This window comes from Epinephelus fuscoguttatus, linkage group LG8 (genome assembly GCF_011397635.1).
Source record: "Epinephelus fuscoguttatus linkage group LG8, E.fuscoguttatus.final_Chr_v1".
NCBI classification, from domain to species: domain Eukaryota; kingdom Metazoa; phylum Chordata; class Actinopteri; order Perciformes; family Serranidae; genus Epinephelus; species Epinephelus fuscoguttatus.
In genome coordinates this window covers 17,011,983-17,035,002 of record NC_064759.1, presented here as the reverse complement: position 1 = coordinate 17,035,002, position 23,020 = coordinate 17,011,983, and the positions used below count along the sequence as shown (strand labels likewise).

Here is a 23,020-nt window from a genome sequence, read left to right as displayed (position 1 = left end):
GAAGTGGTTCAGGAAAGTTCTCAGAGCAACTCTGAGCAAGCAAGGAACAGAAACTTTAACCTTAGTTGCTCGGTATAATGCAGTCTGTTAACAGATGTGACTGGTTGTCACAGACACACCCTTTTATGAGTCTGTAAGGTGTGGACAACCAGTGGAAATGAAACTGCTGACTGTGAAAGTGCTGTCATTGTTAGTGTGATCACTCTGCTGATGGAAGGTTGAGACAGACTCAAGTCATCACTGCTGCACAATCTAATCTGCTCAATTTCATTTACTCAATGACATCCAACATTTGGAGAATATTTCTCTGACCTCTTTCTCCTCTGATCAAGAAACTCTTAAACATCTGAAAAGTCCTCCTCCCTGCTCCTAACAGTTTTTCACCTTAGGAGCGCTTTTAAGGTCCAAGATGCCCTGTGATTGATTTTTATCTTTACAAGGACCTAGTCTTAACTTTAAGGAGAAATTCTAAGAAAATATCATAATTTTAAGAATTTAATCACTAGGAGCAACTCTATGTATTAGGAAGCTTTGTGGAGGTTTATTTAATTTTAGCACCTAGTGAGAGCATTTTTAGAGATAACCTTAAGTCTCTTTGATGATGATAACTTCATGTTTGTGAATATTGTGCTCCTAAAATAAAAACTTTGACAGATATTGTCTACAGTGCAGTAGCTGTGAGTGTTTTGAAAAAAGGGGATTAGTTGGTCAGTATTAAATCGGTATCATTAAGCATTTAAAACAGAAGTGGCAGTAGAAGTATTACTGTTGTCACCCACAGTAAGAGCATATTGCTGAAGTTGATTAATATTACAAGTCACACCCAAGATGTGAAAAACTGTTACCCACTCTTTACTTTAGTCCTGAGCTTATACTGTAGGGTCCTGGTTTTTGGTTTTACCTTGTAAGACATGCATTTCCACAGGAGACTTTCTAGAAAAGCTTAAGGAAATGAACCCCCATCTATAATTGAGCGTTAAGGAAACACCACCCTGATGAAGACAAGATAGCTGAACATGTTCAGGGAATAAAACATTGTTTGTAAACAGAGTTGCAGGGCTGGTTTAACTTAGACATGGTGGTCTGACTGACTGGTCTGCACCAGTGAGCTTGAGTGTCCATTCTCAAACTTAACATCATATAGTAATTTCACCTTATTTTAGACGCATATGTACAACTTGTCTGGTATTATCCATTACCTTTTCTCTGCACATCATCATCTGGCCACATGAGGTCACTGTGCTTCTGAAGATTAATGAAGACGACAGAGAGAAATGAACTACAGGAAATCATGATGACTATTTTTAGAAGACAAGAAAACTGAGAACGTGTCAATGAGGACGATGAAAACTTGCAGCAGATCACCCCTTCTCCTTCTATGGTTCATTCACGTCACAATCCCAGGTAAGACAACAGGTTTTAAATACTTAGGTAAAAGTGTTGGCAGCAAAATATACTTACAGCAGCACTTGGAAAGTACTCATCAGGAAGTGGTGTGGCCCCTTTCATTGTGTTATATCACTGGATTGTTGCTAGTGCATTAAGGTGCATATTAATGTTCTAATATTTTTGCTGTTTGAGATGAACTGTATATTAGCTGCACACATAGTTAGGCTGTTTAATTTATAACAATGCATCATATTTTGCAAGTTGTTCATGTTCTGTATCTAAAATTCAACTGACACGCTGTTAAATGTCGAATAACATGAAGTAAAACACAATGATGTAAAAGTATAAAGTACATTTACATAAATAAAAAGTACTCAAGTAAAGTACAAGTACTGCAAACTTGTATTTAAGTACAGTACTTGAATAAATGTACTTCAGATTTCCTTGTGTGCGCACAGGGGAGTGTTAGCCTGTGGGGGACAACAGCTTATTAAAAACAATGACTAAACTATAGCTGCCGTACAGCGGTGAGACAGGGCCCACATTTTGAGGAGGAGGAAGAAGCAGAAGCAGAAGCAGAAGAAGCAGCAGCAGAAGAAGCAGCAGCAGAAGAAGGAAGAGAAAGACGATGAAAAAAGGAAGAGGAGACAGAAATATGAGAAATACCCAGATCTAAACTATTTTCAACTTCTTAAGTTAAAATAACTTAGAAATCATGTGTCTCTAATCCACACAGCACAATAGGCCTTTTTTCAGGGAAGGCATTTTGACATGTCACACAGGAACAGCACAGGTCTAAATAATAGAATCAAGGATACTGAAATAAAGCAGCTAAATGGAATTTATCCATCATTGATTGTCTGTCACTCTCTGGAACAGAACAGAGCCATCATTGGTGTTATTTATAACAACTAGAATTGTCCTGCTATGACAAGTCAAAATGTCCGCTGTGAGAAAGACCTGCGTAGGTATCAGCATGTTTATTCTGCATCACCCAGACCTCGAATGAACCCACAACCTTAGACTCTCATGGTTAGTCATGATGTTGTTGAGCTACCACCAGAGTTGCATGTAAAGGGACATTTCAAACTTGTGTAACAAAAAAAAAAAAAAAAAAAAAAAGTTAAAGACAAAATTCTGAAAATGTATGTACTTCATCTAAACAACATGAAGATGTCTTATTTATTTTAACAAAGACTGATTGCTCCATAAGTGACAAACTGATGCTCTTTTTTTCCATTGACTGCTATTGTTAAGTTGAGGACAAAATTCAAAACGTCATAACTTCACTTTGTAAGAATTTAAAATTCAACACTGCTTCTACCGTGACATGAATCTGTTGTTGTATTATTCATGAACATTGGAATTTTTTTTTTTTTTTAAAGATAATTTTGGGGGCATTTTTAGCCTTTATTTGATAGGACAGACAAGCGTGAAAGGGGGAGAGAGAGAGAGAGGGAGTGACATGCAGCAAAGGGCCACAGGCTGGAGTCGAACCCGGGCCGCTGTGGCAACAGCCTTGTACATGGGGCGTCTGCTCTACCGCTAAGCCACCGACGCCCCCATTGGAGATTTATTTAGCAAAAATCTGCAGCAGCTGTTTACAGTATGTTTACACTGAAACATTCTCATGCAGTCTGGGCTCATTTTTTATATTTCAATAATAAGGATTGTTTTTGGAGGATAGTTTGAAGATGCTGTGCGGTGAATTTGGTGTTGATTGAGTGAAACATGTGGGTGCACTTAGGTGTAATTAGCTAACACTTTTTTATGTAAAAACAGAGTGCTGGACTTCCTAATTCCTACCAGGTCCAAGTGTGTGAAAACTTCTGCTCAGCTGGGGCTACATTTCAGTGAAAGCTGCAAAGTCGTAACGCGTACAGCTGATTTGTTATGAATTTTGAAAACTTTTTAACTTTAGATGGTCACTGCAGCACTATCATCCAACCCCAAATTTCAGTTGAGGAAGTTTGACATATTTGCGACATTTCATGGTAGGAAGAAGAGGAAGAAGAACATTGAGCAAAACAAGAGCAGAGCTGAGCAGAGCAGGCAGGCCCCTCAAAATGTTTAAGACTGTGTTGTGAAGCTAACACAAGGTATCTGCAGCAAATATGTTGGAAACTACAGTAGGACATTTACATCTAAAATAAGGTGAAATTGCAAATAACAATAAAGTCTACGGTTTGACTGATGAATCACAAATCTCATGCCACAATTTCACCTTTTTTCTAGCAGTTCTTGAGGCACAAGAAGTCAAAGTCTCGTCCACAGTGACGGGATACCTGGGGCATGATGTCACCCTGCCATGCACATTCATCCAGGGAGCACAACACGCTGATATTACTCAGGTTCAGTGGGAGCTCAAGCCACCAGAAGGAGAGAACATCGTCCTTATTGTTTTCAATGTTAATTTTGGAGTTAGTGTTTACAATACATTTCTGAAGGACAGAGTGGAGCTTGAAGAACAATCTTTGATCGTTAGAGATGTACAGATGACAGATGCAGGGTCGTACACCTGCAGCATTGCAACTTTTCCCAGTGGTTCATTTGAAGGAACCACCAACCTTGTAGTTCAAGGTGAGCATCAAATATTTGAAGTCATATCTGTAACTGCTCTCACATATAAGGTTTGGACTCAGAAGCTGAACTCGTAAGCAGAACGGGCAAAAATGCAGTTTATGTGATCAATAATCAAAGCAGGGTTTAAGTTAACAGGCAGTCAGAAGAGGCAAACACAGATGGGGCAAAGGCAGGCACAAGTCTATAGGTAGGCAGGGGCCTCCCAAAACTTAAGTTTGATTTATCTCAAAGCAGCGGGGTGACGTAGCTCACGAAATCAAGACAATCGTTCAGTTTGTGATAAAAGCACCAAATGTGGTACATATATGTAGAAGACATCTGGATATTGTGGCATCGCAGATTGGCATTCTGATGACTATGGTGGCAAGTCCTATATAGCCGCCAACCGAATACTATCTCCAGGAAACAGTATGTTAAAAACCTCCCAAGATGAATACTCTGTGTAGTTCATCAATGAAATGCTTTATAAACTGACTGTATCATTAGAAAATCAAACAGAGCAGTGTTTCCCTGTTCATTTTCTTGGTCACACCAAAAATTAGATAAAAAACCCAACATTGGGCCACAGGGGGAGCCACAGTGATCGGTCGCATTTTAGCCATTTTTAAGCATTTTTCTGTTGTTATAGCGCCACCCAGTTGCCCCTTAGAGTTAAATTTCTCCAGTCACCTTGAAGCGTCCTGCTCTACATATCTACCAAGTTTAGTAAAAATCAATATGGCAGTTAGGCCTAGATAAGAAATTAGCTCTCTAGCGCCCCCATTTTGTTTGATGGGGTCAATAATGGAGGGGTCCCCTCAGATTATGTGTGGTCATATGCCTACAAAGTTGCGTGGTGATGGGTGAAACCCTTGAGATGTTATACACCTTTATGTGATGAGCCACGCCCTCCACAATATTCATTGCCTTATAGAAGCTCAGTTTTAGTAAGTTTTCCAACTTTTGCCAAGAGGGAACTTTAGATATTGGTCCCTAGATTATGTTCACTGAGTTTCATGCACATCGGTCAAACTTCCTAGGAAGAGATTGATTTTAAGTGTTTTTCAAAAAATACAAAACGGCGGAAAATCTATATAACCGGAAGTTATGGGTTCTTGAGGCAAATTTGTTCCTCGTGAGGAGAGGCATCTCTGTGCAAAGTTTCATGTCTCTACGACATACGGGGCATGAGATATGCCCATTCAAAGTTTACAGTTTCAATCGGTTGCTATAGCGCCCCCCTTTGGCCAATTGATGTAATATTGCTTCATTCGCATCCTCCCATGACCCTCTACCACTGTGCCAAATTTCACATGGATTGACCAAGTCAGTGAGGAGAAAAACGTGGAACAGACACACAAACAGAGTTTTCGTAAGATAGACTGAAACCTGCCTTGTGCGCCCTCCTTGCCTCATGGTCGGCCATGCTTGTTAAATAAGGGGCGTGGCTATGATGCAGTCCACTTTAAATTATGTAAAACAATGTGATTGGTTTATAGACATCCTATCGAATACGTCTGTGCATTTGGGTGGAATCAGGTGATAGTAATCGTAGATCTAGACATCCTAGAAAAGTCACATCCATTGGAATAAACAGGGGATCTGAACGGTTTAACACAACATCACTGATGAAAGACTCACATGGTTTGGAGTTGATCATAGGAGGTTTTTTTTCCCTCAGGAGGGAAGACGATATTACCAAGAATGATTGCTGCTGGGGTGTTTGTGCTGATAGTATCGACCATGCTAGTAACAACTTACTTCATCATCATCAGAATAAGGTGTGTATTTTATGTGGGGGTATACAGTGTGAGCTGCTGAAAAGCAAACTCAAACTAGTTTTGATCAGTTACTAAATCTTTATCCTTCCTTTATTAGAAGAAAATTCACTTCTGACACCAGGCGGTCAAGTGCAAAACAACTAATACCTGTTTTCTTTACCTAGACGTGAGGTTTTGGTCGAACACCGTGTCTGTTATGGTAAGTTTCTCTTCTCTCTTTTTCTAAAAAGCACCACATTAACTTGCATGGCCTGGTGTGTGTTTCAGTTCCGCTGAGCTTCTCTGTCTTTCAGATGAAGGTGGTGCAGTGGTGTGTGAATGAAACGAGGTGAGCTTGGAGCTGGTTTGAGGCTCCGTCTTTAAATTGTAGTTGATTGTTTAATTATTTTGTTGCTATGACAAAAAAACGTCTGTTAAAACAAATCACCCTGAATACGAGAGCCCTAATTTCCTATCCTCCAAACACTTTCTGACACACAGGATCTTGGTCCACTCATCCAGTGACAAACACACAGTCTGCACCAATGAGGATGTCACACACTTCGAAGTGATGGTTGGCAACTTAAATAAGAGAGACTGAAAAATTAAGTTTTGTCTTTTCCTTGAAGAGGGGAAAAAAGACTCTTAAAGTTGTTGTTTGTTGCATTTAGCATCATTTTGGCTGAAGTAAAACTGTCAACACATCCTGACCTAAAGAAGTTAAATTGCACACTTAGAGCCTCAGCACAACAAAGATTTTCATTTCAATTTTATTTCATTGCTGTATATTTCCAAACTTCTATTTCATACTCTTATTCTCTCTTTTTTCCCCTTTTTTTTTTTTTTTCCCCTCATCGGAGCAGCTTTAAAGAATCACAACTTCCCCATGGGGATCAATAAAATATTTCTGATTCTGATAAATCAGTTGCTCCTTAAAGCTGGGGTAGGCAGAAATCTGGAAGCGGCAAAACAAACAAACAAAAAGGGCAAAAACTGACACTCTTTATCCAAAGCCCCTCCCACCAGGCGACCACAGGCATATGCACACGCTTCTTACGGTAACCCAGTGTTTCCCATACATTGATTTTGACCACAGGTCGGCAGCTGTAGCAGTTCAAGCCCCCTACTGCCACCTGTCAAATTGGGCTGGTGACCATTGCCGGGTCTAACCTATCCCCAAGCTGGAGGATTCAGGTTGCTGCGGTCACTGACTAGGAGTCCGTCTCCAGAGTTGTTGCCAGCTCCCCTCCCAATAAAGTTGTCCGTAGCAGTGGGCAGTGAGGTGGAGGACATACTGTAATTCAAGGCTCTAGCGAACATCAGCTCCATAAACGTGGAATTGAAGCTAAACTGTTAATGTTTTCACTTCTATCTCTGAAACACTTCACCGCTAATGATGCGTTTTATTTCATTTATTGTCGGACGCTATTTTATACACTTTTTGATAAAGCCGTTTTCTTTTTTTGGATTGCTGTGCAGTGTAGGTAGTTGTTGCCAGTGCTGAAATAGCAACTGTGTCTGCAGGATCATGACCATTAAATCAGGATTTCACCAAAGGGACGTGCACAATGCCATCGACAATTGTACAACAGCCAGTAGGAACACCCTCTTTTTTGAAATGACCTGTGATTGGCTGAAGTCTAGATTTTCTAAAGCCTAAAAATAGAGAAGAGTAGGTGCAAAGGTCCAGTGTTCTCTCAGTCCACCTAAATCATGATATGCTCAAAGATTAAAATGGGATTTTGCCCAATATAGCCAGAATTTGACCGCCTACTTCATCTCAAAAAAGAATGCAGATGCTATTCTTTAATTTTTTGTTATCAGTAAATCACATAAAAAAGTTAAGACCAACAAGGCGTCTCTCAGTACTTGGGCGTCCTTATGCCGTCAGTGCTCCTCAGCTCTGGTTCCACTGGTTAAAACCAAAAACCTGTGACTTCTCCAGGCCCTCAATTCCTGCTCTCTTAAATCTCACTGTACCTGAATCTTTCCAGCCAATTATGACAGTTTTCTGTAGGTGATGTTCCTCTATGATTGTCACTCATGTCATGCATCCAGTTTTAACTAACAAAACCTTTGGATTTAATAAACAATGGATGAGTAATCCAAACATTGGCAGCCATACAATCCTGTCCAAGCTGCTCACCCAGCATTAACACTGGAAAAAAAGAGTTCTCCTGCTTCCTGTAATGGGAGCCCAAAATGGCAGTGAAGGGTAAAACAAATATGTAAATACAACTCTGGTTTATAAACTTGTATATAAGCTACAATATATTGGACCCAATTGTTACAATAATCACTCTGCAATTCAGCAACATTAGTCGTCAGTTCAGACTGAAATATCTCAAATACTGTTTTACTGATTGCTATGAATTTTTGTAAAGACACTGATGGTCCCCAGAGGAGGAATCCTACTGACTTGATAACACCCTGATTTTTCCTATAGTGCCATCATGAGGTTGACATTTGCGTTTTTAGTGAATTTGCTCAGTACTCTGCTTTTTGACCAAACTACTGGCGTTCCCATCAGCCTCAACTGTACATTAAACTAATGCCTACCATACACTAGAACACTGGTTCCCAACTGGTGGGTCACGGGTCCATTCTGAGTGGACCACAAGTGACTCACAAATGCGTCAAGTTTGTAAAAAACACACTTTTTTTTTTCAGGGTACAGTAAATTTCCGACAGAGCTTTTATTTTGAAGGACTGTAGAGTGAGTGACTAACAGACAGTTACTGAACAGAGACAGCAAGCTAGCTCAATGACATGGCCAAATGCAGCTATGACGCTGAATATATTGAACTGCATGGACCTTGAACTAATGACTATGGAGAACTCTGGACCCTGTGGCTGGACCAGATGGGAACCACTACACTAGGGAGACTTTGAAAAGACTTAAGTCTGACACCCTCTCACATAGAAAGACAGTGTGCTTGGTGTGACATCTGCTCCTGGGCATCAACTATATGGTCTATAAAGATAAACTGTATTTGCACACAAACTTTGCAATTTGATTTAGCTAAAGTTCAGATTTCTCATTAAAATAAGTGTTGGTTATGAGAGAATATATTTTTGTATTTGAATTAAGATTATAATGAAATGATGTTTGTAGGACAAAGAGAATGCTGAATACGTACACATGATGGGTGGGGAAGGTATGGGGTAAAGGAATGAGTAAATGTTTTTTAGCTTGTTTGTTCTTTTTTTTTGTAAATGATGATTGTATTGACACATGCAAAAAAGAAAAACCCAATAAAATGCAGTTTAAAAAAAATAAAAAAATAAGTGTTGGTTGGTGGATCAGATACACACTGAATTAAACAGACTCTTGTTCACTCCTAGCTCCACCAGTTTCTTCTCCTGTTTTTCCACAGTACAAAAGAACTCCATGTTTATCTGCTTTGCTACTTCCTGTTAAGTGCTGTAGAGAGCCTTTATCTTGTCAAGACAAGATAAATACTGATGTAAGATGGCTCACACTGAGTTTTATGACCACCTTACACCAAACAATCAAGATCACAGGAGCGTGTAACAACTGAAGTACTGATTTTATTCTGACATTGGAAATTCGTCTGTGACAGTTTGTAACACTTTAAATGTTGTTGGTGTAAAGCTGGCATAGACGATGAACCAGGCCGACCTAACAAAGCACCTAGTTTGGAGCACAGCTGTGCCGAAGTACAGCTTCACAGAGACACTGGCATGGCTGACTTGTAATCTCAATTTAATGTTTGATACACTCCGAAAATGTGCTTCTTACAGCCATTTCTGTTTTTAGTTTCAGGGTGTTGCATGACTCCCACACAAACGCTGTTCCTGAGAACTTGACACAAGTTGCCTCATCTTACTGAAATTAGCCAAAAATACAAAGTTATGTGACGCAGTACTAGAGCTGCACAGATATTTATTCACCCGGTTGCTCAATTACAAGAAACAGTGAAGGTTCCTGTTTCTCAGAAGTATCAGAGAGGATCAAAGAAAGGAGAAAAAAACTGAAAAGGAAACAGTGATGATTTCCAGTTCTGCGGGAAAATCAGATTCTAGATGTCCATTGTTGTGATTTTTGTCAACCGGACATCACAATGTTTGGCAACTAAGATGTTCACTACTCTAACTCAGTTACCACCCTGTGCTTGAATCCAAGTCTCATTTAGGGTTAAAGGCTTTGTGAATCAGAGAGGAAAAGTGGAGTAGTTGTATTTTTGCTTCACATCTACGTACAACTTAAAAACCCAAAGTGTAAGTTTGCTTTATCATACCAAAAATATTAATATATTTAAAAAGTGTATCAAAACAGCACAGTAACAGACGGTTAAAACATACATGCAAGTGTGCAACATGAGAACCAACGGTGCAATACAAATGACCAACAAATGTGTCATGACGTGTTACCTTGAAGTCGTTAAGACTTTTTCTAACATGCCTCCATGGAAAATGCTTAACATTGATTACTGATTGGGAACCACGATTAACAACAGCAAACTATAATAATGCATTTTATTTATAGATCGCTTTTCATGGTACTCGAAGACACTTTACATTAGTTAAAAATGAAAAATAGAACACAGTAAAATACACACGACATCATTCACACATTAAAAGCTGTTTGTTCTGATAAGTGATTTGAATCAGGAGAGGTCAGCGCAGTCTCAAATGTGTTTGGGAAGAGAGTTCCAGAGGGAGGGGTCGGCTAAGGAGAAGGCTCTATCACCTCAGGTTCAGCACTTGGTTCTCAGAGTGGTCAGGAGGTTGGCATCAGAGGAGCGGAGTCTGCAGGAGGGAGTGTGGCGGGTTGAGCAGAGGCCTGTACTACGACGCAGGATTTGAAGTTAGCAAGGTAACTCTGGGATTAAATCTCAGTACTCCGAAGCTGGTTCTATTTTTACCGGGATAAATCACCGTGGCAACTTATACTGAACAGTCAACCTGCTCCGAAGTAGGTTAACTTCAGGGTAACGGATCACAGCCTGTCAACACCTCGACCTCTGGCCAATCAGATCACTGAAGAAAAAAGCATCCATGAACAAATGCCTGGAGTGACAGGTAAAAAAGAAGAGCATATATATATTGTTACAGATCAGCAGAATCATTTCATTGTTCCAGGGCTCTACTTCCACTGGTTTTAAAACAGAGCTTCTAACAAATGGAGAGATCATTTATAACAGTAAACACATGATTTAGCAGGATTTGAAATTATGCAAAGTTAACTTTAGTCCACAGTGATAGTGCTGCTACTTTTATTCTCTCATCACTGCAGCTCAAATTAACAAGAGACACATACGTCATGAGAACTAAAATATTTTAGTAAAAATAATCCATACACTGTTAATCAGCTCCCGTTATTATAAATGCCAGATTTCAGTCAGTCATTTCAGCTCATCAGTCATTAACTAGGCTACTTTTCCACCCTTTAATTCAGTAGCAGAAACAGTCTGGCATCATTTTAAAGTGTTTTATGTGACATATTCAGAGTAGTTTCGTCATCGTCCAGCTAAACAGCAAAAAAAATACTCTTCACTAATGTCACATAGGCCCATAGCTCAGTGATACGTGCACGAAATTTAAGTCTTGGACGAAGGTGAATTTTTGGACAGTGTTTTACTGTCTCAGACACTTTTGGTACCGTTTCATCTCATATGATATGAAGCAGCCTCCTCCAGTCATGGTTCTGATGATGTTGCTCGCAATTGACATCACTGCATCTTTCACATGCTCATGACTGGACAGGAAAACCCAGAGTTGACTGAACTGGTTGATAACCAACTTTGTAGTACTGGTTATCCAGACAGCCAGTGTTAGCGTCAGTCAAACCAGATAACAAGAAGATATCCTGGGTAAGTTGAACCAGCTTCGTAGTACAGACCTCAGGTCAGCAAGGCTGGAAGGAGCCAGGTTATGGGGGGGCAAACATTTGTTTATAAACTCTGACACAACTTGTGCAGTATAATCCAAGTCTCATTAATCCAGCTGTTAACTCTTAACTCAAAGTGAAACTCCTCTCTCTTCAAAGCCAGACTCCAAAGCGAAGGTTTCTTAGTGAAAATGCATGTGTTTGGGAAGCACTGAGCATACGACTGGAGGTTAGACTTGGATTATACTGCACAGGCTGTGTCAGTTTGTAAACATCGTGGTCCCCAATCAATCAATAAATCAGTATGATCACAGTTTTCCATTGAGGCATGCAAGAAAAACAACCTTTTCTTTATGAATTCAAGGTAACACGGCATTTCTAACTGACACAACATGGTAATTATGTGGGTGAAGTTTTACTTTAAACAAAGAAACAGAGCTGGCCTACATGATCTCCTCCAGCAGGTCGCTCCAGAGTCGAGGGGCCTCGGCTCTGGTTACATGCTCCTGTCATTGACGTGAACGTGACACACTGGGACAGATGATTGGAAGACAAATGGGAGTAACTGAAAATCCACATGCAATGGTGATGGCACAGGGAAAAGGTGCAGGCAGGTGCAGACACAGGTTTCAAGGGAAGACTCCTGCAGAGTACAGAGACAGGAAAGCAATGGCATGAAGCACCACTGACAAACTGGCATCTGACTGGAGAGAAGGAGCTGGTGCATGTACTGCAGGGCTGATTAGGGAGAGTGGAAACAGGTGTGCAGGTGAGGGCAGGTGACTGGGACCAGTGGGAAGGTCTGAGGGCATCTGGTGGGCAGGTAGAGAATGGCAGGTGAAACAAACAAACGACTCATAACCATTAGACTCACTCTGTGCTGTCAGAATATGTGACTGCTGTGTGAAACACTCTTGCGGGCTCATTTTTTATTTCCTGTGTTGTTTCATTTGTATTATATTGACATTTAGTGCTTAAGAAATTTGATTACAGTTACCATCTGTGCTGTCGGGATACGTGAGAACTCAATGTTGTTTTTTAATGTGTAAAATGACTAACATAAGGGCTCATTACATCTTTTAATTTGTTGTGCAGTTACATCTGTTTTCTGCTAAAAGTCTGTGCTTAAGATTTGTTTACAATCAGTGTAATGCTTCTAAGATATTCACTCCTGTTGGTTGTTTATCAGATCAGGCTGGCGATGATTGACGGAAACTGTAAATCGTCTCCACATTTGCTTTGAACCATAACTTGTTGTTGTTAGTGGCTTTTGCTTCATTAAGTTACGCATTTTTTCTACAGAGCTTACTAAATCTGTGGTTTCTCAGTGTTTGTATGTTCTGAAGAGTTCCGTAACAACAGGAGACACATAAGAAATATAAGGTAAATGCTGTTTGAAGGGAGTGGAAGACAGTACTTTTATTTTTCATACTTTAAAGGAAAACTTTACCCCCGAAATGACCATTTGTAAATTGATTACTCACCCCGTGTTACGGTTAATTTGTGAAGACTCACATGCCTCAATGGTGACCAATGAATCCCAAAACAAATTATTGATGAATTGAAGTCATAGGGGTCCAACCAGAAGCAAAATTATATCAAAGCAACCTTTTACAAACTCTCACAATTTGTGCAGTATAAACCAAGTCTCATTTATCCTGTCATATGCTCAGTATTTCCCTTATTTATACTCTCTTTAAAGCCAGACTTAATTGACAGAAACAGCAATTTTACCGGTGCCTCAATCAGACGTTTGTCAGTGTTTTAAGGCTCGTCCGCGCAGATTGGATCAACGGCGATCGCTGCAAGATGCATGTTGGTTAGATTTGTGTCCGATTTCATCCCGACTTGCTCTGATGTCATACAAAAGCATACAGTCATAATCTCGCAAGAGCAAGACCCAGGGCATGATGGGAAACACCTGGCTCTCACCTGATCTAACAGCTGATTGGTTTAGAAGTTGATTCAACAAGATGACTTTATAGACAAACTTTTCATTTTTGTTAAATTTCAGCGATTTTAAATTTTATTTGTCTGATTTAAAGGTTTATTTTGTTAACATAAAACATGTTGTGTGACTGACGGTGATGTTTAGTCGTCAGAGACTAAAGACATTCATCATAAACTATACAGAGTCTACTGTACATTAACACTGGACTGTTTAAATCACTGAAGTATTTAGCAAGACTAGTGGTCAGTGAGATGGGAGGATTCTTAAAATAACATGAAGGCCTGACTATATCTGACTGATCTTTAATAAAAGCTGTTGTCTTGTATTTTTTCCTCTGAAAACATTAACACAATTTATTTAGCCTGTGTAGTTGAGGGGACAGGTCCGCTCTGCAGCAGCAAACTCATATAATGCTGATTTACATGAGAATTTATGTGAAACAGAGGTTGAGCCATGAACATAAATTACAGATCGCCTGTGAGGCATTTTAATAGGATACTCTGTCATGATGAAAACACTGAGAGACTGAGAACAAACTGATATATGAGTCTGATAACATTTTAATTATCGACATCAGATCCAACAGGATGTGAGTGTTTCTGTGACTTTCTGTACAGACTAAAGGCTGCTGGAAAGTGTCGGAAACTGTCCGACCTGAACGCGGCTTATTATCAACGCTTCCTGCTGGGGGGGCACAGTTCATCTCGAACTAGCCTATTGTGTGACTTTGCAAAACTAACCTTTTACAACACCAAAGTAAAATCAGTTTTTGTTAATGATTCAGTTTCCTGTTGGAGAGAGCTGTCTCTTTGGGAAGTGCTGAGCAAACGACTAGATGAATGAGACTTAAGTTATACTGCACGAGCTGTGTGAGTTTGTCAACTGATGTTTTGATAAAGTTTTGTTTCTGTCAAACTCGGACCCCTTTTATTACAACTCACCAAGAATTTTCTATTTTTGGATTCTTTGTTCAACGGAGGCATGCGAGAAAAACTAAAAAAGGTTTCTGCATGACTTTGACATAACACAGGGTGAGTGACTGATATACAAGTGATCATTTGAAGTATTCCTTTAAGTACGTTTTGCTTATGGAGGATGAAGGACTTGTTATGGAGTAAAAGATCTGCGTACTTCTTCCACCCCTGGCGTTATGACAGTGTTTCCCTGTAAGATAATCAGACAAGAGATGGAAAAATGCAGCACACCTTCCTCTCATAAAGCAACAGACGTGCCACTGTGAGACTGTTTGAATATTTTTATTCCAAAAGAAGTTTGTGTGTCTATAGGTTTGAACAACAGGGCGATCTCTCGAAGAACATCACGGCACCTTCATCCCAACACCACCCGTCCCCCACCCTCCACCCACAGTCACACTATAGAACCTCTTGCTCTTCAATAGGAATAATAACAACAATTTAATCATAATATTCATCATCAGTTTTAATAATCCATTTAGCACTAGTATAGAAATATGAAAAAATACCAAAGAAAAGAACGTAAAAGTAAACAAAAAGGTTTGTTTTGTGGAGCGACTGTTCGGACACCCCATCAGATTTGTTTTGTGACCCTCCCTTCCCTTTAATTTTCCTACTAGCAATATTTTTGCACGCTCCTCTCGCCTGTCCGCACAATGCTTTGCAGCTCATAAACGCTTTCAGCTGATGGTTTAAAGCTGTCGATAGCCACGTGTTGGCCACACGGTGCTGTCACATATCAGATTTTTTGATTTTGTACACATAACAAACCAAAGAAGACACAGAAAAGAGACAAATTTTAAAAAGAAGAAAAAAACAACCAGTGGGTTTACAACCTTTAGACAACAAGGGAATTGGAAATGAAGATGTTGTAGACGAGTGTGTCTCTGTTTGTGTTTGTGTGTGTGAGTGTACTGTGACTTCTCCTGAAAAGGGGCTGGCTCGTGTTGCCTTGTCAGCATTCTGAACACAAAGGCAGAAGTAAACAGAGAGAGGAAGAGACACATCAAACCCGGGCCTGCTTCTGCTGACAGCAATCATTCGGAGAAACAGTGTAATGTGTGCAAACAATGTTATCAGTCATTATCTGGAGCACGACACTGTCGACAAATCTGTTCCGCTGCAAAATGTATACTTTCATACAGCGCTGCAATGTTGGCCCAGACAACAATGCCACTGTTTCCTTTTTCAGGGTATTTGTGAAGGGCTGAACTGGTTGGATTGCATGTTGCGTCACACACTTTGTATTACTGTTGAAAATGGATGGATGGGAAGCCAATGAGGGATTATGTTCCTGTTTGGGTGACAGCAGGAAGCTCCTCACTTCAAGGTGAAACAGCTGGTACATTTATGTGCATTGGAGGAGACTCTTGAGTGTCAAGGACTAGTTTTTTGGTAATTTTCTGTGAAAAAAGGTTCAGTGTTAGGATTTCCCAACGTTCTGTTAAATGTGTTGTGATCAGGGGACATTTCAGCTGAGAATTAATCTCTGTTAATACAGTGCAACCCTTAGCTCTGACTGAGGGAAAAGCAGTACCTCATAGTGTCTACTACTGACAACAACAGCGTAAATGATACCTCAAAGCCCTGTACTGGTTAAAAAAACTGGCCGAAGTCGACAGTGGGACTATTTTGCCTACCAAGCTGACACTGATGGTGAACCCACTGACATAACGACGCCTGTATGTAAAAGCTGCTATAAAACAGTGTCGTACAAGGGAGGAAACACTACATAATCTCGCTAAGCAGCTCAGACAGTGACAGACACCAAGAACACGACAGGTTAGCAATGAGCTAGCGGTAGCGCTGTGAAAAGCTGCTGTATTATATGGAATATGTAGCTGATCATGAGCGTCACATATCAATATGAGGCCTACTGTGTATCGTTAACAGTATGACAAGTTCCAAAACGACAAACGTATTAAGCTACGGTTATTTGGGAGTCTCATTTTGGTGCTTTTCAAAATGATTAAATTGTGAAATAGCATTGGGCTAATATTACTACTAGCTACATGTCACTTATAAACTACAGTGGCTTGACATTTTCACAAAGAACAGCGAGTAACATAACATCGCCCACAGTGATTGGCTTGCTGGAGAAACTTTAAGGTGTAAGCGGCCTGTTGGTTGAATTATAGTGTGTGATTTTGGAACTCTCCATAGAATAATATATGGGCAATGTGTAGGGCAGGTCTATGATACATAATCTTGACATTTAATCCAGTAAATATAACCAACGATTAGCACTGAATTAGCACTGTATGAAACTAGAATGAAATCCTTGTGCGCTCTCAGTCTCATGGTTTTACAATAAAGTGTGATCAAGCCTTGTGGACATTTTGTTTCTGATCTTTTTGGTGTCGATTATCAAATCAGTATTGTTTCAGTATTGGCGTATTCTGACAGTAAACTTGGTATCAAAGTCAACATTTTGGTATCGTGACAACACTATCAAGAACTGTGGTACAAATGGAGAAGGGAAAAGAAAAAGTCTATTGGAAACACTGACTGACTGATAGAAGTGAGAATCAGCTGCTGATACATTCATGAAATCTGCTGTCAGGACATCAAACCATAAAAGATAAACAATGAGCAAACACTGAACAGGATGATGGGAATTCAGTAATTTCTTGCGTCGAAAACGTTGCATCAGCTCACCATCAAACACCAAGAAAGACTTTTTTTAGAACAAAGTATGTCAACTGTAACTAAGGGTGTGTTTAAAACCGCCTCCTAGTTCAGTAAGTGGTGAATCACTCCACAGTGAATATTTCGGGAACCGATTAGATTCAATGAACACTGAGACACTGATGAGTCAATGACCTGCGGAGCAGAAAATGCTAATCCAGCACTTGATCATGATTACATATAAAAAAGAAAATGGGACGATAGGCTATTGTGGAAAAAAATCAGGACATTTGTTTCTGAGGGGACGTTTCACAGAGGTGTTCGTACCACAGAGACACAGCAGCCGCACATTAGAGTGATTACAGGTATGTTTGGAGTAAACAAACAGGAAGTCATGCTGCAGTAACCAATCACACCTCATTTAGTATGGACCTAAAACCAGGGTGCCTGCAGGTATCAGACACTTTAATGCTTTTTAAGACTGTTTCAAGATCATTTTAAACAAAATGATCTGATCTTTGGACAAATGATCTTCTTCTTATTAAAGCATTGCAGTTAAGTATGAAGATAAGTAGTATATTAATGTGATCCAGTCTATAGGTAGTTTTTATGTAGGTTTACAGTTATTAGAGTGAGTAAGTCACATTTTGACAACAGGTAGGTTAAGTATCAAGTTAAAAGACAGTATTAGGTTCAGTGGTAGGTTTAAAAACTTGCAACATCAGAAATGTTGACATTTATGCAGAAGAACTTGACAAAATTGATAAATGGTATTAGATGTTTGGGGCGTCGGTGTAGAATGAGTGAATTACAGACAGCTAACTAACTCAACAACATGGCCAATTGCAAGTATAACGCTGAATGTTTTAATTTGTGGGGACCTTGAACTAATGACGAAGGAAAAATCTGGAAGCTGTGGCTGGACCAATTGGGAACCACAGGTCTGAAAATGAGATGCTATATCTCAAGGGGCTACCCTTTCAATAAATCCAAATTAAGACCTCACAAATTCAAATTTTAGAATATCAATGACTCTGAATTTAAGACTTTTTAAGGACCTGCAGACACCCTGAAAAATGATCTGATCAGTTTCAGTAGTGATCCTTGATGATCAATGGAAGCAAGTACTTAATTACATTTGAATAAATACGATGATTGATCTGCAACCTGGTGGCCTCAACACATTCAGCATTTATTTTCCCTACAATTAAAGCAGACTTTGAAGGATTAGGCTGCCAGTGTTGTCAACAAAAGTCCATGAAAAGACCAAAAACCATTAATGTGTTGATCTATCTCACCATAGTTTCCAGCTTCTGCAGCCTGTTAGTGACACTCAGCGCCTTTAGTCCCACAGAAGACCTAACTCTTAAAAAAATGGGCACAAATATATTAATTTTTTAATTGTTTTTAGCAAACATTACTCAAACCAGTGCAGCGGTGTGACTCATTAATGCGTTTTAAACAATGGAGGTCGATAGCACAGAGGAATAAGCTACATGAGGCTTTGGCTACTGAGATCAGCTCATTGTTAGTTTTGGTGTTTTCACTGGATTTGTCCACAACAAGAAAAAAATACAACCAGCCTTGTCTCTAATGTTCTTTGTGATTACACCGCAATAACTTGCCATGAAAGCTACTTGGGAGATTGGAAATCGGTTTAGAAACTTCTGGTTTGCCTGCAATAATCATCAGCAATAACATAAAGTGTGCACAATTTAAAGTTAAAGGACTAAAACATGCAAATCCACCAGTGTGTTCCCTTTAAGCACCGCGCTAATAAACTGTAGTGTTTAGCTTCAGTTGGAGTTTAACAAAACAGCAGGACTTTAACATTAACAGCATAATTAAAAGAAACCAGGTTCCCTTCGCAGCCGGAGTGAAAAACATGTATTTCTTCTAAATCTATTTATCAGCATGTTTCCCTGTGTTCAGCCCCTCCTGAATGAGTCCCCCGCCACCGAGGGGAGTAATTAGGCGATCAAAAGCTTGAGACAGTATTGACAAGGCTATGTTGAGTCTATCACTCTGGCAGGAGCCTCCACTGAGGAAGGCCAAGTCTGTCAGTTAAACAGAGAGAAGGGAAGAAGCTGTAGCTACAGCCTGCTGGCGCATTAACAAGCCCCTTAAAAGATGCCCAGAATTAACAGATCAGGACAGATCTAATAATGGAAGTAGTTCAGTTAGGGATTTCTAATTCAAATTCAGTAGTGTCCTTTTCACTCTCTGCCTCCTTCTATCTCCTCTCTTTCTGTTCTCCTCTATCTTGGCTCTCTGGCTCTGCCTCGCCCCGGTCTCTCTATCTCCTCCACGCTGTGTGAACAGAGGTGAAAAAGAAGTAAAGACTTGGCAAGTGTTACCCAGGATAACGAGGGACATTAATTTCACATTTCAAAGCCTCTTGCTCTTTCTCCTTTTTTTTTTTTTTTTTTGCAGCTGTCTGATTATCTTACATTTGTAGAAGGGTGCCGTTGCTGGATACATGGTTCTCCTCACTTTGAGTAGTTACAGACAGACTTACAGGGAGCACATTGTTACACACACACACACACACACACACACACACAGTATAAAGAAAGGCAGACCGACAGTTTCCTCTTCTACCGTTTGCATTATGTTGCCGTCTTGAAGTCATTTCATCCACCTTCCCTGATACCATCCAGAAAGCAGCTATGGGGCACAGGGAGGGACACAAAACTCGTGAACACAATTAGCCGCAGTTGAGTTTCTTAGTATGTTATAACCCACCATATTGTCACACGTAGTCTGTATTTAACTCTGTAATTCCCACTTAGAACAATGGTAACAAAACAAGAAAGACAACAAAAGAAAAAAACAACAGGAAATAATTCTCTGGAAGTCTTTTAGTTGCTGTTTTAAATCACATACGGATACAGTATGTCCTCCAACAAGGCTTCATTTTACTAGAGGGGTAGTTACCTTCCAGGGAAGTGTCTGCAGGACAAAACCAGCACCCTCAAATCTAAAGGAGTGAGAGGGGGAGTAAGGAGAGAAAAAGAAGGCCAATGAAAACCATCATCTTGTCATGTGCATTTCCGCTCAGATTCGTCCCAACTGAACTGTTCTTCAGTTGATTACGAAGCTTAACTGACGACCATCTCACAGCATGCTCGTATAAAGTTCTGTATCTGTAAGCCTCGAGCTCAGCTGGAGAAAGGGTCATGGTTTGCCTTCATTCTCCTTTTAAAGGCCGTCTCATCTTCCATTGGCTTACGTTGCCGAGTTAATTTTTTTCCTCCATCACTCCCTCATTTCGTTCTCCAATAAATTTAATCTGTGGAAACAAGTGTTTCTCTCAGCAGCACAAATGGTCCTCAGTCACATCAACTGCCCTCTCACCCTGCACACTACTTCTGGTCTCAGTCCTGGTCACCCAGTAGATCTGTGGTGTTGCTGTTCTGTGGAGGTGGAATGGGTCGGGAAGTATGAGGCGGAGGGCTGTGGTGTAGCCGCCTTGGACTGGGCCCCCCTCCGCCCTCACTGTCTGTGTTGGATGAGGATGGGGGTGGGGGCGGGGGCAGCCTGGGCAGGGGTGCTGATGAAGGTGGTATTCTTGTTGAGGTTGATCCTATACTGCTGCCTGATCTCAGGCTCTGGATCCTCCGACACTCCTGGCAGATCCGCACGTGGGTGCAGCTGCGGGCAGGCAGCATCACAGGGGTAGGGGCTGGTGGAGGAGGGGTGGTGTTGGCCCCTAGTGGATCATCTAGGATCCGCTGGGGCCCTGGGCCCAGGTCAGGAGGCCCTGCCCCTCCTGCTCCACCTCCTCCACCTCCAGCTCCACCTGTCAGCGGGCCAGCTCCACTGTAGAGCTTGCCGTTGCTGAGGCGCATCTCCCGGACGAGGCGCAGGGGCCGAGGGGCCCCCAGGGCTATGCGTGTGGGATGGCGCAGGGCCACGGAGCTGCTGAGGGGCCGACGGCGGCGCATACGGGAGCTCTTCTTACAGGAGACGGCGTTTCGGAACTCTGTGATCATCTCCTGACAGACAGACACCTACAGGAGAGAAGGAACGAGGGAGGAAAGAGGGAAAGACGGAAGGGAAGGAGGCAAAGGTAGGAGGGACGCCACAGACACAAAGTAGGCAGGCAGCAGAACAAGACAGTGGTAAGGCAGTACATAAATAGGAGAGCGGAGGGAAAACAAGAGAGGTGAAAGGAAAAGCAAAAAAAAAAAGAAGAAGAACAAGGCGAGAACAAGGCAGAAGGAACAGACACAGTAAGGCATGGGAAAAGAAAAAGTCGTAGGAGAAGCGAGGGCACAGAGATCAACAAATGGAGGGATGGTTTGAAAAAAGAAACAAGGAGGTGATGGGGAAGGATGTGGAGACGGATAGAGATGGGAGAATATCCAAGGAGCAGAGAGAGTTATTACAATCCAAACACACAAAACACCAAAATGTTGTTTAGTTCATGGGCACTTCATTATGGCACTATGCACTATGAACGGACAGGCAGGCCTGCGAACTCAGGTGCACATACACAAAGGCACACTCACACACACCCTCACACACGCACGGTAAGACACCCACAGATCTTTGTCATCATTCCAACAGCATGACCACTGTAGTTTGCACACATGACGGACAAAATGCATCAACATGTCCACTACAAACAAACAACATTCTCATTGAAATCATAATTAAAAAAAAAAGTCATGTGCTCACATAAACAGAAACAATATTCATTATCGGAGAACAGACACTGATGACAGGAGTTGTGTGTGTTTGAGAGAGACAGAGAGGGAGACACACAGTGAAATGGGTGAGAAGTAATCCAAGAATGGAAACGAAGAATACCAGCGTACATGTGAGGCATGTAAAAGAAGATACATCATGACATTTAATGCCAGGGAAAAAGATCACACTACTTCTTTATGCAAGCAAATATTGGCATTTCTCAATATTGCTTATCCGTACCATCAAGTTTAGCTCACAAACACTTGCTGCCATACTGTTAAACACCAAACACTAAAAGGCCACAATGACTTCCAAAAAAAAAAAAAAGGCAGGACATGCAAAGTCAAAATTCGCTATTTGTTATTTACATTTTGGACACTACAGCAGTTCAGAGCCGCATACTTGAACATTCCTCTAATCTCGCATGCACATAACACACTGAACTTCAAATGTTAGAGCGCACACAAACAAAAACATTCAAATGGAGGCAGAAGCTGAAAGAAATCTACCCACTCTCACACAAAACACACACACACACACACACACACACACAAAACAACATAATCAAAAGGGTTGGCGGGATGCCATGGGAACCTACTGGGGTGTGTCTGTGGGGTCGGCGAGGGCAGGTATGGGGGCATACCTCATCGGTCTCTGCAGAGCGGCGTGTCGACCACACAAACTCCATAATGGCCACAAACACAGCAATGATGAGGCCACAGATCAGCACCACAAAGATGCCCCCAATGTTCTCCATGCCCAGACCTGAGAGTGTGCCAAAGAAGACAAATGTTAGTACACACATGCAGAAACACACAAACACTGGCACGGTTGTAAGCTTCATTTAAACGTGTTACTTTAGATTTATATTTACTGTTTGCTGTCTTGCCATGAGTTAGATGAGAAGATTGATACCACTCTTGTGTCTGCATGATAAATATGGAGCTTCTGCCAGTTAGCTTAGCTTAGCTTAGCACAAAACTGGAAACGGGTAAACAGCTAACCTGGCTTTGTCCAAATGTTACAAAAACCCCTTATGCTTGCTAAGCAATAGGCGGAGACTTAGGAACGTTAGCGACCATAGGACCTCAACTTGGGATTGCACACTGTTTAGATGGCCCAGGATTCCCAAGCTGCAACAGTCCGAAAAATATCCCACTGGATTTTGAGGTCATCTGTACAACTGCCTGTCAACCCAAAAGCAAAC

At 41.0% G+C, this 23,020-nt stretch overlaps 2 protein-coding genes across 6 annotated transcripts in view; one reads left to right on the top strand and one right to left on the bottom strand.

Annotated features, from left to right (window-relative positions):
- The first annotated feature begins 1,118 nt into the window (after positions 1-1,118).
- On the top strand, positions 1,119-8,989 carry LOC125892537 (nectin-1-like). 4 transcript variants are annotated; one of them, XM_049582519.1, is made up of 6 exons: positions 1,122-1,404; positions 3,625-3,969; positions 5,633-5,732; positions 5,897-5,931; positions 6,026-6,060; positions 6,213-8,989. In XM_049582519.1, exons 1-5 carry the CDS (start codon positions 1,335-1,337, stop codon positions 6,052-6,054), a joined length of 579 nt encoding a protein of 192 aa, XP_049438476.1. In that variant the 5' UTR covers positions 1,122-1,334; the 3' UTR covers positions 6,055-6,060; positions 6,213-8,989. The 4 variants fall into 4 exon arrangements, with proteins under 4 accessions (XP_049438474.1, XP_049438473.1, XP_049438475.1 ...); XM_049582518.1 differs by lacking the exon at positions 5,633-5,732 and having other exon boundaries at positions 1,120-1,404; XM_049582517.1 differs by having other exon boundaries at positions 1,119-1,404; positions 3,628-3,969; positions 5,897-8,989.
- Positions 8,990-14,799: 5,810 nt separating this feature from the next.
- The window catches only part of grik5 (glutamate receptor, ionotropic, kainate 5), a 112,552-nt gene continuing 104,331 nt past the window's right edge, over positions 14,800-23,020 (bottom strand). The window contains exons 19-20 of one of the 2 annotated variants that reach the window (XM_049583825.1): positions 22,412-22,578; positions 14,800-21,131 (exon numbers count right to left, since the gene is read on the bottom strand). In XM_049583825.1, coding sequence (XP_049439782.1) covers positions 20,496-21,131; positions 22,412-22,578 — 803 coding nt within the window. In that variant the 3' untranslated portion in view covers positions 14,800-20,495. The remainder of the gene's footprint in view (positions 21,132-22,411; positions 22,579-23,020) is intronic. The other variant, XM_049583826.1, reaches the window with a different exon arrangement.

What these genes read in the sequence shown, in the direction of transcription:
- LOC125892537 (XM_049582516.1), top strand. Translation starts at nt 1,335, where the DNA reads ATGAGGACGATGAAAACTTGCAGCAGATCACCCCTTCTCCTTCTATGG. An exon ending in CATTCACGTCACAATCCCAG is followed by an intron (nt 1,405 to 3,624) that starts GTAAGACAACAG and finishes CCTTTTTTCTAG; the next exon opens with CAGTTCTTGAGGCACAAGAA. An exon ending in CACCAACCTTGTAGTTCAAG is followed by an intron (nt 3,970 to 5,632) that starts GTGAGCATCAAA and finishes TTTTTCCCTCAG; the next exon opens with GAGGGAAGACGATATTACCA.